This window comes from Notolepis coatsorum (assembly GCF_963971535.1).
Source record: "Notolepis coatsorum genome assembly, chromosome: 12".
NCBI classification, from domain to species: domain Eukaryota; kingdom Metazoa; phylum Chordata; class Actinopteri; order Aulopiformes; family Paralepididae; genus Notolepis; species Notolepis coatsorum.
In genome coordinates, this window is record NC_140176.1 from 10,883,118 (window position 1) to 10,900,039 (window position 16,922).

Sequence of the window (16,922 nt, forward strand, 5' to 3'; positions counted from 1 at the left end):
CATCAATATTAAAAATTAAAATTAAAATAGGAGCGTGATTAGATAAAAGCAGGTGTATAAAAACAGGTGTAAAAAACAGATGTAAAAACAGGTGTAAAAACAGGTGTAACTATAATACGCTGTTGTACAGTCTGATGGCTGTGGGGACAAAGGACCTCCTGTGCCGCTCAGTCCGTGAGTGCAGGGAGATGAGCCGTCCGCTGCGACTGCTGCTCTGCCCCACCAGGGTGTGGTGAAGAGGGTGGTTGGTATTGCCCATGATGGCCAGCAGCTTGCTCTGAGTGCGGCTCTCCACCACGGTCCCCAGTGGGTCCAGTCTCCTCCCTACCACTGAGCCAGCCTTCTTGACCAGCTTATCCAGCCGTCTGGTATCCCTGGCCGTGGTATTACCACCCCAACAGACAGCGGCGTAGAGGAGCACACTTGACACCACTGCCTGATAAAACATAAACAACATTTCCCCACACACATTAAAAGATCTGAGCCTCCTAAGGAAGAACAGCCTGCTCTGTCCTTTCTTGTAAAGTGCTTCCGCATTAGCAGCCCAGGCCAGCTTATCATCTAGGTGCACTCCTAAATATTTGTATGATTGCACCGTCTCAATGTTGTTTCCCCGTATGCTGACTGGTACGTTTTGACTCAACTTTGGTTTTGTCGTCTGCATCGATAATAGTAGTTCTGTATCGTAACGGCTCTCGCTCGGCGTCACTTCCGCACTGTACCTCGCTTGTGCACGCGCACTGAATAAAATTCCACAATGTACCTTTATATCCCAGTATTCGTCTGACCACACCCCCATCAGCTTACCTTCATAAGCAGGTGTGTGGCCACCTACTCGCCTCCTTCTTCGCTTTCACCACAAGGAAGTGCTTTTGGTAGATCCCCACTTGACGAGGTTGCTAAGTTGAAGACAGTTGAGACGTGTTTACATTGTGCTTATTTTTTTCTTCTCTCATAAATATTCAAAAAGAAAAATCTAAGTCATAATGTCTACCTCGGAGAGTAGACCCACTCTTCACCAGCGGTTCTCCATTCCTGCCTCCGTCGTGCGTTCTGGTGCGGGGCTGTTGCCACTTTCGTGGTTGCCAGCCAAGCCCGGGAGACAGCCGATGGGTAGTTTGCCTCTCCGAGGAGCCGGTGCATCGGTGGCGGTGGCCTGATCCCGACTCTGGTTCCTCTGGTTCCAGGGAATCGTCCGTTCTTGAGCGGCCGGTTCCTTTGGTTCCGGAGGATTTGCGACGCAAACTTTTCGCGTCTGCCCGTTCACGTCGCAAGATGGTGTCCTGCAGACACGAACGGCCTGGGTTTGGGGAATTGCTGGAGACCAGCGAGGATGCGTCGGTCTCTGCATGCCCTATGGAAACTGAGGATTACATGGTAGAGGCGGACGGATTCTTGTTTGAAGGCCCAGTGGAGGCGAGTATCCCACCCGTCCAGGTAGCACTGGAGGGGGGTGAAATGTCTCCTTGGGGTGCCTTGTTCGAGGATGTCGGGGAACCACCTCGGCCTCATCAGCAGGATGCCCTGCTATCAGCCACATCAGACTGTGGCTCCTCAACCGGTCGAAGCCTGCTGCATGTTCGGTGGAGGGAAGTCAGCAGGGGGAACTGCGTGCTTTGTTCCCCGAGCTCATGGCAGTAGCGGCCGCTGCAAACGACGTGCCGCTGCCGCAGCCATTGCCTGCTCCTGCCCCCAATGATCTCATAGGTCATCTCTGGCAGCGTCGCCCGGTGAGAGGGGTGGACGTTGTCTACCCATTTTTCCCCTCAATGGGGGCCTATGTTCGTCGGGGCCAGGTGGTGTCTCACATCATGGGCCTTACTCCCGCCTACGTACCAGTTACGCGGGTGGCGGGGTTGGTCGAAGGTATGAGAGAGGATGTGCCACGGCTTGATAGGCCGATGGCCGCTCTCCTCTGTCCGGATATGGTGTGGGAACCGTTATGCAAGCCGGTTCTCCAGGGAAAATCGGCTAGGCGATTGGCATATTGGGGTGACCAGTCATTTGTCGCTGGTACACAGTCGCTGGCTGCTGCTTCTAACATCGCACAGCTGGCTAGATTTGTATCGGGGATAATGACGGGCGGCACGGAACTGACCGAGGTACAACACGATCAGATCACCCAGGCGGCAGGAGCTGTCCTGCATCTTACCCAGGTGCAGGCCATAGCCGCTGGGAAAGTGCGCGCCCTGGCTACCCTGAACCAGCGCCACCTTTGGCTGGAGCAGGCCCGTGTGCCAGAGAAGAAGAGAGCCCCTCTTCTGACGGCCAACCTCTCTGATGCTGGACTATTCGGGAAGGCCCTGCAGCTGATGACCTCAACGTGCAGAGAGATGGCAGAGGAGAGATCCGTTCTCCAACCCCATTTTCCGCCTCCCGTCCTCGCCGGTGGAGTCAGAAGGCTTCCACGTCGTCGAGCTACCTCCGCCGTGCCTACCACTGCCTCCGCCGCCACTGCTGGCCCATCCAAGTAGGCCAGGAGGAGAGACGGTGCTTCTGCTGCCGCCGGCCCATCTACGACCGGAGGAGACGGTAGGGATCGACGAGACCAGCAGCCGATTGTCTACCGTCCCTCCGGGGCTTCTCGGGGTGGCAAAACCCGAGCGGCTCAAGGCAGCAGACGCCGCTGAATTAGTGACTTTTTCCCCCTGTGGTCCCCTCTATACCCCTCCCCGGCCCTCTCATATTTTGTGCCTAAATAAAAAGTCCCCTTAAAGGGGGACTGTATTTTTTGGCCGAACAAACTGTGTGTTTCTTCACCAATACATATGATGAGGCTGCGAAATGTGAATACATTGTTTACATTGAGGGATGAGTTACGTTCGTGTTATGAGATTAAGCAAGGTCTGCAAGCATACACTCAGTCATAGAAAGGTTCTATCTTAGCCTGACGCTCCACATGCAGGTAGAAGCTGGTTGTATGATCTGTTGCTTACACAAAGTAATGTTGATCCACAACACTGTTGTGTTAGTTGCAGTAATACTCGTATACACACGTTCCACGGCCTAGCCGTTATACTATCTGTCAGTGTTTTTTCTATGTACAACATAGAATGCGGGTGTAGGATTCACACACACACACGACTTGGTTTTGTTATAAATCCTGTTCACAGTCTGTGGGTAGCGTGCATTGTATTAGCTTACGCTATGCATTAGCGTTCTACCAAAGGTTTCAAATGCTACAGTTGTTATTGTGTGTAGGGGTAAAGGGTTTTTTGTGAGGGGGTGCCGAATAAACCCCTCCTTCCCACTTGATTGGTCGAGGGGATTTTTTCTCATCTCCTGTTGAGCCAGTCAGGGCCAACGACTTGGCGGGGGAGGGGGGGGGGGGGGGGGAGGGGTTGTCCTGACGCGGCTCCTATTACAAACAGGAGTTGTGTGCGGGGTTTCCCCCCGTCATAGCATATACGTTGCTATGACGACGGCTTCCGTGAGTTAGATCTTTACGTAAGGTCTGTGGTGTCAAAGTGTCGGGTTAGAGCGTAGGGCTTACGGGTCTGCTATGCTCGATTTTATGTGTAAACTTGAGTCAGTTGGTCACGTGACTCACAGTTGCCATGTCTTTTTCATACTACGACTCATGTGGGAAGGCTTTCTGGGGATTTTCGGTCTAAACCCTCTAAATAAGGGGTGACTGGATGTAAAAATATAAACAGTTTTTACTCCCGGCTGTGCAGATTGGGTTTTATGCTGTTGATGCTTCCTTCTTTTTTATTAAAAGGAGTTGGGGTTAGGGAGCATCACACCCCTCTTGTCGTTCCCCTGGGCGCCTTGGGGATTCAATGAAAGGTCTAAATAGCCTGTTTATTGATGTGGATATGCCCGATGCACACATAGTGCTAGCTCGGGGTGTTCTGTTGAACATCAGGCGACTGACTGGTGCGCCTTGGTTGCTTGGGGTTAAAACAGCGTTTTTATAAAGCAACTGGGATGGGGGTTTTTTCCTCTTCCGACGACCTATGTTGGTTGTCGACGGATTCTCGTTCATATCTGGGGGATGATGACGGAATGGATCTGAACATATGTAGAGGGGTCTCACGCCCTGGGGGTGGGCCACCGGGCACGGTTCGCACCGAACGGCTGGGTGGCGCCTTCTTTTCATGTTTTAAGGTCAAACACGCATATCTGCCCCTTCTCTTGGAGTAGGCATGTCGGCGTGGTTAGGGCACGGGACTGGTTCTGGTCACGCTGGTCCGGATCAGTTAAACCCGTTGTCCGCCGGGGTTGGGTTTGCTCTTGACCCCGTGATTTCTGGGGGCAGTAACGAGGTTGTTCCTTCCGTTCGTTCCCGGGTGGCATGCGGGTTGTGCGTGTGTGTAGTCGTGGGGTCAGGCCACGGTCTGCTCACCCTGTGCGTTGAGTTGCTTGAGTGCCTCTTCGCACGGTCCGGTCCGTCGCCCTCCCGTGATCCTCCAATAGGGGGGGTACCCTCCATTAGGGGGGGTCGGGGGGGCTCCTCCCTGATCTGATGGTTGTGGGGGGCCTCAGCGGGGTGTATTTGTCGGCCGATGGCTCTCGCTCGGCCTCCCTTTGTGCGGAAGTGACGCCGAGCGAGAGCCGTTACGATACAGAACGATAGGTTATAACTATAACCAAGTTCTGTTAGTAATGGTGACGCTCGGCGTCCGCCGCCACTGCAGCCCTTGATCTCACCTTGTGGTGAAAGCTTGGGAAGGAGGCGAGTAGGTGGCCACACACCTGCTTATGAAGGTAAGCTGATGGGGGTGTGGTCAGACGAATACTGGGATATAAAGGTACATTGTGGAATTTTATTCAGTGCGCGTGCACAAGCGAGGTACAGTGCGGAAGTGACGCCGAGCGTCACCATTACTAACAGAACTTGGTTATAGTTATAACCTATCGTTCACAGATTTGTTTGTCATTCTTATTCAGGGTTTCCCCCAGGAAAAAGTTAGCTTTTTTAAACACATGGTGGCACTGGTGCCTTGTCATAGTGGCACTGCACCACTATACTATTGTTTAGGATATTTATCATATTTATTCATTATTTGGTTGCATTTGCTTTGTCCTTTTAGCACCCCCTGAGGAGAGTGAAGATGACACGGTGGCTGTGAATCAAGCCAGGGGAAAGAGGCCCATCTTCGAGTGTTTCTGGAACGGAAGATTGATACCGTACACCACAGTGTCTGAGTGAGGACCCGAACCATGTTGTATATTTCATGCATAAATGAGGTGCACAGATACTGATAGCAGGCTAAATGACTCCCACTCAGTGTAGACGAATGTTACAGATACCAGAGGGGGGGGATTCACATGTGTTCTTCCTGTGGCCCAGGACAGTTTGTTGTGTACCTTGGGTAAGACATGGTCCTATAATCAAATGTGAAATCCTGCTTATTTGTCTGAAAACTCAAATGTAATTTCCCTGTTTTTGCCATGGGCGCTGCCCAGGGGCGTTTTTAGGGTTAGAAAACATTGGGGGCTTCAGCCCAGGGGGGTGGAGGGGTGCCCCCCCCCGCCTGTTACTGTTCCGCAACTGTAAGTTACTTCCGGGGTAGGCCTGATTGGCCCCGACAGGCACGTGACAAGCGCGGCCACGCCCCGCGGCGGCGCGGCAGCCTCAGGACGCGCAACGATCGATATGCACATTGGCTAATCATAAATCCCATTATTCCACGCTGAAAAAAAACGTTCGGCAAGCTGATCCAAGATGGAGGGGCTTCGTTTGGAATCAAGGATCTATGATCCGCCCACAGGACTGTAAAAGCATTTTTTTTTTTAAATCCCATCAATGATACTGCAGTGGAGCGATGGCGCCCCTAAGCGGATCTGGCCGGTACTGCATGTTTCGAAAATCAAATATGTGGAAAGATCCTGCTAGTGGATCGGGTACCTAATAAGCGTTATAAATATGGAATAAAACAATAACAACTTGCCACGAGTATATACGTGGCTCTGGTCCACAACGCATGGAATCGAAACACGTATATACTCGTGTCTGGTTCTTAAAGTGTTATAGGCTAAACACTGTGCGTAAAATATAGGCTAAGCGGTGGTAAAAGGCAACTTTGGCTATAGCCTTCTAAAACAGGCTAAACTTCATTTTGGCTTCTTGAGTTCACATTTCTTTGGTTTGCAGTGGTGCATCTGCGGGCCAATGTTCCGAGACATATTACATTTGATTTGTTAGGCTATTTGAATACACCAGCCCTAAATGGTGAATTCAAATAGCCTAACAATTATACAAATATATAAATATGTTGCGTAACATTGGCTGTTGCGTTGTTGCAAACTGGGGAGGTGTGAATTAAAGAAGTTAATACTAATAACAGGCTGAAAAAACAATTAGCCTATTTAATAGGCTAAACACAGCGCGTAAAATATAGGCTAAACAGTGCGTAAAAGTGCGACGTCTTTTATGCTGCGCTGTGACAGCACTCCATCGTCGTGGACACTGGACAGCCAGCTGAAGCGTGTGGGCCATACATCCCAAAGTAAAGGGTTAACCGTCTGTATTGTCACAGTGAAAGGGTTAACCGGCTGTCGTGTGGCAGTGAAAGGGTTAACGGGGTCTGCTTGTTGCAGGTTGGACTGGTGCGCCCATACAGTTAACGGGGTCTGCTTGTTGCAGGTTGGACTGGTGCGCCCATACAGTTAACAGGGTCTGCTTGTTGCAGGTTCGACTGGTGCGCCCGGCCCAAGAAAGGGGCGCCGCTGCCTGCGGAGTGTTACAGCCGCTTCTCGGGGGTGCTCTTCAGCAACGACAGGTTCCCGGTCAGCAAGAACAAGCTGAAGTTCATGGACCTGGAGCTGCAGCTGAAGGACAAGGCGACCATCTTCACCCGCGTGGTCAACGGACAGGTACTCTTTTGATTGATTGATTGATTGATTGATTGATTGATTGAAGTTTATTTCAAATATGCAACAACAACAAACAAACCTGTGAGTCTATGGAACACACATCTGTAAGGTTTCTTTCAATACAATTCATTGTTATTAGGGATGTCCGATATTATCGGCCTACCGATATTATCGGCCGATATTGGCATTCAAATGTGATATAGAAAATTATCGGTATCGGTTTAAAAAGAAATATATATATATAGAAGATAGATACCAGTAGATACCTCTGTGCGTTCGGTAGAAAGCTATCTGGCTGCACGTTAGCCTAGCTTAGCACAATGAATGGAAGCGGACAGTGCCGGTTAGCCTAGGCATTGTTCAACTAACACCTCTCCCAAAGGCTAACCGGCATTGTCCGCTTCCATTCATTGTGCTAAGCTAGGCTTACGTGTATCTTAAAATTTTATCTTAAAGGCCAACTTGCAGGTTGTATTTTTGTTCAATAAACAATGTGACTAGGGCAACAGTGACTTTCATGAAGAGGGGGAAAAAATTATCTAAATTGACCCAGTTTTAGCGTTTTTATCAAACATTTTGTCGACCAAACCACAATCACCACGCACATGCATATTTTAATCCATGGTTCATAACGTGCATGTGTCATCTTAATGATGACGTCACACAAGGTGCAGGGCAGCGAGGGCCTGAGAGTCACTCGCAGGTAGTGGCAGGAAGCAGAGAGCCTTGCTACTACTAGCCGAGGACGGAGCTAGTCTCTGTTTCACCTAACACTATTGCTCCGTGATCATAGCCATTCATCTCTAAAGCTAACCACTATTTGTAAAAGCCACAACCACGTTACCATATTTGTAATAATGTAAATCATTGTGTCGTTGTACATATTGTGTATATAACGTTAGTAGCTAAGTTAGCTAGCTTGCTAGCCAGCATTCTCGAAACTCCTAACATCACCCGATTTAAAATGGTTCTCGCCTCTTTGTATACCTTTGTCCTCACAAGTATTCTGCCAGGGAACTTATGGACACGACAATAGTAGTAGTTATAAGGTGTTTGAGCTTGTAACGTTAACGTTAGTTAGCTAATGGCTATCGTAGTAGCCCGTTTCGTGACCGTGATGCACCGAGTGCTATCCGAGGGGCTACTATCGTATCAACATGCCGTGACGTGTAGCTTGCTAGCCGGCATGATGTGTGTGCAGTGCTTTGCCCCACAGGTCTGAGAAGAGGACCTGCACATTTGACTCGTTCCCCAAACTCTTTTACATGGCCCGATTTAAAATGGTTCACGACAGTAGCCATAATGCTAACGTTAGCGGGGTGACGTTAGCCAGAGCCATATAGCCAGTAGTACTATGACCCGGACGGGCATAAGGCATAAGTTGCCTCGAGTGACGTCACGGCCCTGCTAGCGTCTGATAAGCTTTTTCATTTGCTCCGTGCATGTTATTCGTGCGTGGACCTTTTTAACCCTTTCTGAGTGGCATTTCCGGCGTCAAATGGAAAAAAAAATAATGAAATTAGATACAAATGATGTAAACTACCCATAATTGAAGAGTAGGGTTTAACCTGCAAGTTGGCCTTTAAAAAAACGTTTTTTTTATTTTTATTTTTTTTTACAATACATATCGCCACAGTCTACGATGTGTATCGCAATGTATATTTAATATTTTCTCAGTAGAAAGCTATCTGGCTGCAAGCTAGCCTAGCTTAGCACAAATTAATCGAAGGGGATATGGACCACTAGCCTAGCTTAAAACTCCAGGGGAGGCGTTTTTGGCCAACAGCTAGGCTAGCTGGTCCATATCTGCTTCTATTAATTTGTGCTAAGCTACGCTAGCTTTCAAGAAGCCTATTGGAACGTTAGGTTCTGATATGATGTTGATTAATATATCTGCATTATTGTATCCCATTTTATGCTTGGCTCTTGCTGCTTGTTTTACACAGATTTGATGTCTTATTTCTTACTGATGTAAAGCACTTTGAACTGCAATCCCCTGTATGAAAGGTGCTATACAAATAAAGTCTATTATATTCTATTAGCTTGCAGCCAGATAGCTTTTTTACTCAACGCGCAGAGAGGACATCGGTATCTATCCTCTTGTTTGACTCTGGCGAAGACGATGATAAGCGCATTTCCCATACTTTTGGCGTGTTCCTTTTAAAGCTTTTCTGACTATGACGTCAACAGGAACAACGGGTTAAGATCCATAAGGAGTTCAATCAGTGGCTGAAGAACTGCCACGAGAGGTTGGACAAGCAGGTGAAGTTCGTGGGCTACAAGGCCACCGTCACGCGGACGGACGTGAACACCAAGAGGATGCAGCATCCCTGGGCCACCTTCTCCTCCATCGTATGGGACGAGAAAACATACAAGGCGGGCCAATGTGTGAGTACATCATGCCTTTCCTGTAAATCAAGTCGAGTGTTCCTTTATTTTGATTTGAATTTGATTTGAAATCTTTATTTCGAACATGTAAATAAAACAAAAACAAATCATTAATATATCATTAAAATTAAAATAAATAAAAAAGAACATAACTCAATTTACATGTTCGAAAAGGAATAGGAAGAAGTATACGCTTATTTTATCCTACCCCTTTTCCACTACTCAAAATGAATGTAATTCCTTACTGATTTAAATCCTTACAAAACAAATACTGTATATATATATATACAAATTAGGGGTGTAAAGGTACACGTATCCGTACCGAACCGAACCGTTTCAGTGTGTACCGTACCGTACCGAACAGCTGTGTAGTGTACCGAACTAATACAACGGTATGTTAACCACTAACGACCGCCCACCGGGGGCTGTTTTTTTCACAATCTAATATAATTATAATTATTAAAAAAGATTAAAATTAAAAATACAAGTCGATTATTAATTTCAATATAGAATATTCGTTGACAGCCCTACAAGTACAATTAGTTACTGCACACTACATCACCCCTGAGTGGAGCATGGAAAGCCAAACCTTCCCCCCACTGTACCGAAAACCCGTACCAAACCTTGACTTCAAAACCAAGGTAACGTACCGTACCGGGTTTTTTTTGTGTGCCGTTACACCCCTAATACAAATATGGTATAAAACATAAAGAATATATGTAAAACGTGAATAATAAAACAATTTAAACACCCCGTGAATGTCAAATCCCTTCCTCATTCATCCCTTTACCTCGTGAAAATAATTTCTTTATAACTCCTTTGACTCTTTGACACACACGTCTCATTCAGGTGAAGCTCCAGAGATCCCACGTCTACGGCTCCATCGAGGAGTTCCTGCTGTACGGCGACCACGACGGGGACGTGTACTCCACCTGTGGACAGGTCAAACTGGCTCTGGTGAGGGAGAAATGGTTGACTTAATTTAAAGGAACACGCCAACATTAAAAGACAAATGTGACCGCTACCAGCGATGTGTCATACATTGAAATCTGAAAATATTTGAGGAACATAATGCTTATTTGAATCTATTTTTTTTATTTTTTTTATATCTTCCCCCCCACCCCCCTCCTTTTTTTCGATTTTTCTCCCATCCCACTGTTAGTCGTTATGCCAATTCCCAACCCCCTTCCTGGTTGTTGCGCACTCCCCCCTACTGTTGGAGACTGTCACATGCTTTCCTCTGACGCATGTGCAGCCAGCCGGCAGCCAGCCTGGCAGCGCAGATTCTTACCAGGAGAGTGTAACGTGTGGAAGGTCACACTACCTCCCTCCGGATCCTACCCTCGCTGTGCAGGTGCCCCGACTGAACTGTAGGGGTCGCTGTCCAAAACGCCCAGGACCCACCCATCAGCTTTCCCACCCCTAACACTGCCAATTGTGTTAGTGTGAACGACCAGCCAAGCTGATAGCAACGCCGAGAGCTGGATTCGAACCCAGCGTCTCCAGCGTTGATGGCGAGCGCCTTGCCCACTACACCACCTAGCCGCCTTATTTGAATCTAGTTAAACCTCAAGTCTCGGAGCAGAGCAAATTCTAGTTTGTCTGCATTTTTAACACCTTAACACGGATACTAGGTGTGTGCACAATAGCTCTTAAATCCACCCCTAACCACTCCCCCACTGGATTATCTGTCATCTGTCAGTGACTCAAAAATGATCTAGAACTTTGCCGTTTTTAAACCAATAGAGATATTCAGAAAAAAAAATCTATAGTGTTTTCCACAGCCTTAGGAAGCTGTGCAGACTAACAGCACGCTGCCATGCAAACACAGAAGTGCTTTATGAGGATGAGATTGTCTTTTTCTGGCATGCAATGTTAGGTTGTTAATGTCTTCTTTGATAGTAGGTATTTAACTTTGATAAAGTTAGGTAAAACCACAAAAATAAATAGTGTAAAAAAAAAATAAGAATAATAAATGCTGATCCTAAACAAAAATAACAAAATCAGTTTTTAGAAAAGCGCTTTGTTTGTTTGTGTTTGATTATGTTACATCCCTAAAGGAATGGCAACTATTACCATTGTATTACTATAACATTTTCTTTGTTTCTAAAAAAGTTTTGTGTACATGTAGTATAAGTCTAGTGTCTTTTGAAAGTGACACAAGTTCGAAACTGACGCTTGTTGGCTGTTTGGTTTTATAACCCGAGATTGGGATGTAATAGGTCAAGCAGGGTGTCAATCAAATGTCCACTGTATGCACACATCAAGGAAGCAAAAAGGAACATAATCCTGGTAACGGGGGAGACTACAATATATTTACATTTGTTAGCCATGCTAGCGATCTAAGGAATAAATCAATGCCGAAGCTAGATATGTAAAAGACTCACACTCACTGCCATGCTAATTTGGCAAAATTCGATCCAGCCATTTTCGTTTGAAACAACCTTTAGTCGGGGTAGTGCCATGGTTTCTCCATAGAACCCTGTTGTACCTTTCTAGAGCAGCAGCTCACAAACTGGTAGGGGACAACCAGTGGCGTTGCGCAATATCTCGGGGCCCCCCCGCAGCTCAGACCATGAGGCCCCGCCCACTCCCCTAAATCAATAATAACGTGAAAACAATTGCGGGCTCCCCGCGAGGTCCATCCCATAACAGCCGACCCTAATGTCCAGGCCAGCTCACCCTCCGCCTATGCAGGCTCTGACACTACTTGCAGTTTCAGTAAATCCTCTTAATTACAATGACCCATAATCTCGTGCCATGTCTGAATATCGTTACTGGCCGTCCCGCTACAACACACATCATTATTATCATCACACTGGACATTGCGGCCACTTAAACCATGTACTAAAACATTTACGGATTAGATTCCAGTTCCAATGTAACCTGTAGTCTACTCGTACCATTCTGCAATCTGTTAAATAAAGTTTTCATTCATTCATTCATTCATGAACAGCAGATCAGTTGTTGCAGATCACCGCGGCGAGTGATGGACAGCATATCAGATGCATGAAAACACGACTCCATACCTTGTTTGTTGTTCAGTGCTCCAAACATGAAACATGTCAAATATCCACTCGCCGCCCTCCAATTCCAGATTGGCGACAGTTGTCATCATTGTTGTTGTTTCCCCGTTGCAAAAAAGCTATCCAACGATGTTTTTTTTTTTTTTTTTAACACATTTTGTTACTCGCTCCATCTCGAAAGTGAAAGTGCTTTAGGGAAATATACACACACGGCCCGGTGGGACTATTCCATTGGTTCTCCCAGTCCACGTGACCATTTCTAGCATTTCAATTGGCTATAGTGACAGACAGGCCTTTGATTCCTACCGGTAGATCATACAGCTTCAACACTGGCCTCTCGCAACTCTGCTGTCCGGAGTCTGACACAACATAGCAGGGAGGGGGGGCCCCGCCCTCTGCGTGAGATGCATCCAGCTGCAGCCCCACAGAACCATACTGGGCTCCCGCTCCTTACAGCTTCAACACTGGCCTCTCGCAACTCTGCTGTCCGGAGTCTGACACAACATAGCAGGGAGGGGGGGCCCCGCCCTCTGCGTGAGATGCATCCAGCTGCAGCCCCACAGAACCATACTGGGCTCCTCTCACTGCCACACTGCTGTTCCCGCACGTTACGACATCTAAGAAGATAGCCTACAGTGGGGGCGGGGCCCCCTAGGCTCCGGGGCCCCCCCGCACCGCAGGGGCCTCCGCGACGCCACTGGGGATAACTCAGTCACGTGATTCAGCGGGTAATGCTGATTGGCTATAGTGTGGCAGGTGACTGGTGTATGTTTCACAAAATAGGCAAATAGGAGTTCCAGTGCTGTGTTTTACACCGTATGTATGAAACATTAACACTACTTCCAACCCTCTGAAACCTAATGAGTCTGTGTATCATCCCACATTAACATTACAGGCTTTTGAAGGCCGTAGTGTGGCTCAGTTTTTTAGGACAAATATCCAGATATCCTATAAAACTTGCGATTGCACGGAATCCATTGATACCAAACATGTCGGATACTATTTTTACCTGGAAAGGGGATCAATATCGCTCCAAAGTTCCCATCCCAAGGATTCCCATTTGCTGATGCCATAGCACGACTGTATAGGTTTCTGTACTGTAGTTTGAAACATTTGTATTATTATTTCTTCCGTGCAATTAATTAAAATGTCTTTAAAAGGGACCAAAAATGTTTACTTGAAAAGTGTAACCCTACTTCAAAGTGTAATGGTGTGTTGCGTGATGTGGCTCATGATGGTTCTCCTTCTTCAGGAACCAAGGGCGCTCCATGACGAGTTCAGGACCGTCCTCATATCAAAGATCGACCGGACGGTCACCAAAGCTGCCATCAATAAAGCCATCGGCGACGACCTCGCCAAGTGAGCAAGGCATTTGAGTAGCGGATTGGAGGGGTGGTGGGATTTGGTGGTTCAATCCCTATGCACCCATGTATTTAGTTAAAGGAACACGCCAATTTTTTTTGGAAATTAGCTTTACCGTCTTCTCCAGGGAGAGACAAGAAGACAGATGCCAGTTTCCTCTCTGTGCGTTCAGTAGAAAGCTATCTGGCTGCATGTTAGCCTAGCTTAGCACAATGAATGGAAGCGGACCGTGCCGGTTAGCGGTTAGCCTTCGGGGAGAGGTGTTAGTTGGACAATGCCTAGGCTAACCGGCACTGTCCGCTTCCATTCATTGTGCTGTGCTAGGCTAGCTTGCAGCCGGATAGCTTTCTGCTGAACACACAGAGAGGAAATTGGTGTCTTTATTATCTTGGCAAATTGGCCATAATGTTGGCGTGTTCCTTTAACCCATTGAAACCGGGAAACACATTTGTGTGTATATGCAGGCTATATAATGCATTCTTAGCGGGCGTTTTAGGTCTAAAATGGGTGTGATTAGTCTCTTCATCATATCCAGTAATGTGGTTTATTTTGTATTCCAGGCTGCCAGATAATCTGAAGGTGAAGTGGCCAAAAGGTAACCCATGGTCAACGAACGCTGTTCAACCTGCAGGGACTATATTAGGTAATATTGTTACTTAGGCTGTCAAAATTAACGCACAATTATTTTAACGCCACTGTTCCTTTTAATGCACAATTAACGTTTTTAACTCATTCCCCGCCAACAACGAGTTTACTCGTTATTGGGAGCCGACGCTTGAACGCCAACAATGAGTATAGTCGTTATTTGATCGTTTTTCCTTTTTTTCTATATTTGTATTCATTATTCACCCAGGGACCTTGGTGTTAGCATAGGGAATGAGTCTGAGATAGCCAAAGTGCAATACCTGCCGCATCCAGCTAGATGGCGGTATCGAGCACCCTTTGTAACCTTGTGTAACGGCCGAATGTCTCCGGTCTCACTTTTCCTTGTCGGCCGAATGGAGCGGTTCTCCCGGTTCCATTGAAGCGTGTCAAATATCAAGTTCAAGTTCAAGTTTCTTTATTAGTTGACATGCAAAGATACAGAATACCTTCACATGGAATGCTTTTTTCTGTTATGCTCCTATGAGGATCATAGGACGCTTGGATCATACACATACAGCTCATTACAGTAATATTCCCCAATTATTACATTTTAGATAGTAATAATGGTACAGAGCCTTGAGACAAACATATGCATATTCACCACCGCAAACAGACTGGCAGCCGTCATAGGCAGCGCCATTTACGGAAGGAGGGGGGAGTGGGTTGGGGTTGTTACAGGGCTGTAGGGGGGGGGGGGGGGTGATCCCTCACACGAGGCAGCCGACAGTGCAGCGCCAATGCAGAGGAAGGGGGGGGGGGGGGGGAGGTGGGGGGGAGTGCACAAGCCAAGTCCTGGGTGGGGGAGGTAGGGATTGCGGGTGGGGAAGCCTCTCGCCACTCTTATCTCCCAGAGGGCCTTCGACTCCAGCAGCTCCCTGTTTCGACCTTGGTCCAGGAATTTGTTTTGGCTGACTGACTGGCCCATTTATCCCAGCCACGTCACTTTAAATTTTATTTGAATAGAGTGAAATATAACTCTATTGATTTGAGTGGAGTGAGTTTTAACAACTCCGTCCAAATTACTGAATGCATTATTAGTCCAAGTGTCCAAGTGTCTTATCAGTTCATTTTGGTAGATCCTGTGCGCGGTAAACAGATCCAAAATCTTCTTATTGCAGTCCAAAAGCTTCGATAATCCAAAAATGACCATGTCTTCAAGTTGGTAGCCCGATTATGATGTCCCAATAGGCAGAGAGGGTTAGCCTTATTCTGCTTCTTGAAGAAAATATGCAATCCACTGATTAGATCCATTTAGAGTTGATTTGAGTATAGTCCGGCCACCGGCACGAAGCAGAGCATAGCAGCGTCGGGCACCATGGAGCAGTAGAGGCGGCGGTAGGAACGGCCTTGAAGGCCTAGGGAGAGAGGAAAGAAATGCGACTTGTCTCTGCAAGAGGTGGGAGGAGAAGATCTTGTAACCCGTTAAATGCCAGTGTGTGTGATGGCAATATTTTCAATATATCAAATGCAAAGTGGAATTTTCTGGGGGGGGTTATTACAGGCTAGTATATGTCAATGATTAGCAACAACACTGATTTCAAAGGATTTCATTTTTTTTGTAATATCAGATAAAATAAATACTCTGCCAATAAATGCCAGGGTTAGCTAGAGACCATGAGTAACTATGCCAAAGTGACTCATAAAGTAAAAAGGTACTGTGTAGCTCAAGTCTCCTTGATAACAGAGGTCAATGTGAACCCACTGCTCCCATGACCTCATAACATCACCTCTTAACCCTTTGCTAGTAGTTTGTAGTTTGTAGAGTCCTATTACCTTATTTCACACCCAGACCTACCTCCCCCAGACCCTGAGACCTACCTCCCCCAGACCCTGAGACCTACCTCCCCCAAACCCTGAGACCTACCTCCCCCAGACCCTGAGACCTACCTCCCCCAAACCTACCTCCCCCAGACCCTGAGACCTACCTCCCCCAGACCCTGAGACCTACCTCCCCCAGACCCCGAGACCTACCTCCCCCAGACCTACCTCCCCCAGACCCCGAGACCTACCTCCCCCAGACCTACCTCCCCCAGACCCAGAGACCTACCTCCCCCAGACCCCGAGACCTACCTCCCCCAGACCTACCTCCCCCAGACCCCGAGACCTACCTCCCCCAGACCCAGAGACCTACCTTCCCAAGACCTACCTCCCCCAGACCCTGAGACCTACCTCCCAGGCCCCAGACCTACCTCCCCCAGACCCCGAGACCTACCTCCCCCAGACCTACCTCCCCCAGACCCCGAGACCTACCTCCCCCAGACCTACCTCCCCCAGACCCAGAGACCTACCTCCCCCAGACCCTGAGACCTACCTCCCCCAGACCCCGAGACCTACCTCCCCCAGACCCCGAGACCTACCTCCCCCAGACCTACCTCCCCCAGACCCCGAGACCTACCTCCCCCAGACCCAGAGACCTACCTCCCCCAGACCTACCTCCCCATGACCTACCTCCCCATGACCTACCTCCCCCAGACCCCGAGACCTACCTCCCCCAGACCCCGAGACCTACCTCCCCCAGACCCAGAGACCTACCTCCCCCAGACCTACCTCCCCATGACCTACCTCCCCATGACCTACCTCCCCCAGACCCAGAGACCTACCTCCCCCAGACCCCGAGACCTACCTCCCCCAGACCCCGAGACCTACCTTCCCCAGACCTACCTCCCCCAGACCCCGAGA

General features: G+C 48.1%; 1 protein-coding gene and 1 long non-coding RNA gene across 2 annotated transcripts in view; one reads left to right on the forward strand and one right to left on the reverse strand.

The window, feature by feature from the left end:
* Positions 1-16,922, forward strand: part of smchd1 (structural maintenance of chromosomes flexible hinge domain containing 1) — a 160,111-nt gene that overhangs the window by 60,785 nt on the left and 82,404 nt on the right. Inside the window, exons 11-16 of the mRNA XM_084326451.1 lie at positions 5,037-5,151; positions 6,639-6,822; positions 9,013-9,210; positions 10,060-10,167; positions 13,489-13,595; positions 14,159-14,241. Of these exons, the coding sequence (XP_084182577.1) occupies positions 5,037-5,151; positions 6,639-6,822; positions 9,013-9,210; positions 10,060-10,167; positions 13,489-13,595; positions 14,159-14,241 (795 nt within the window). The remainder of the gene's footprint in view (positions 1-5,036; positions 5,152-6,638; positions 6,823-9,012; positions 9,211-10,059; positions 10,168-13,488; positions 13,596-14,158; positions 14,242-16,922) is intronic.
* Positions 5-12,383, reverse strand: LOC311238401. The gene is made up of 3 exons (XR_014620359.1): positions 12,240-12,383; positions 10,001-10,164; positions 5-436 (listed from the first exon to the last, which is right to left on the reverse strand). It is a non-coding gene; the product is annotated as an uncharacterized lncRNA (long non-coding RNA).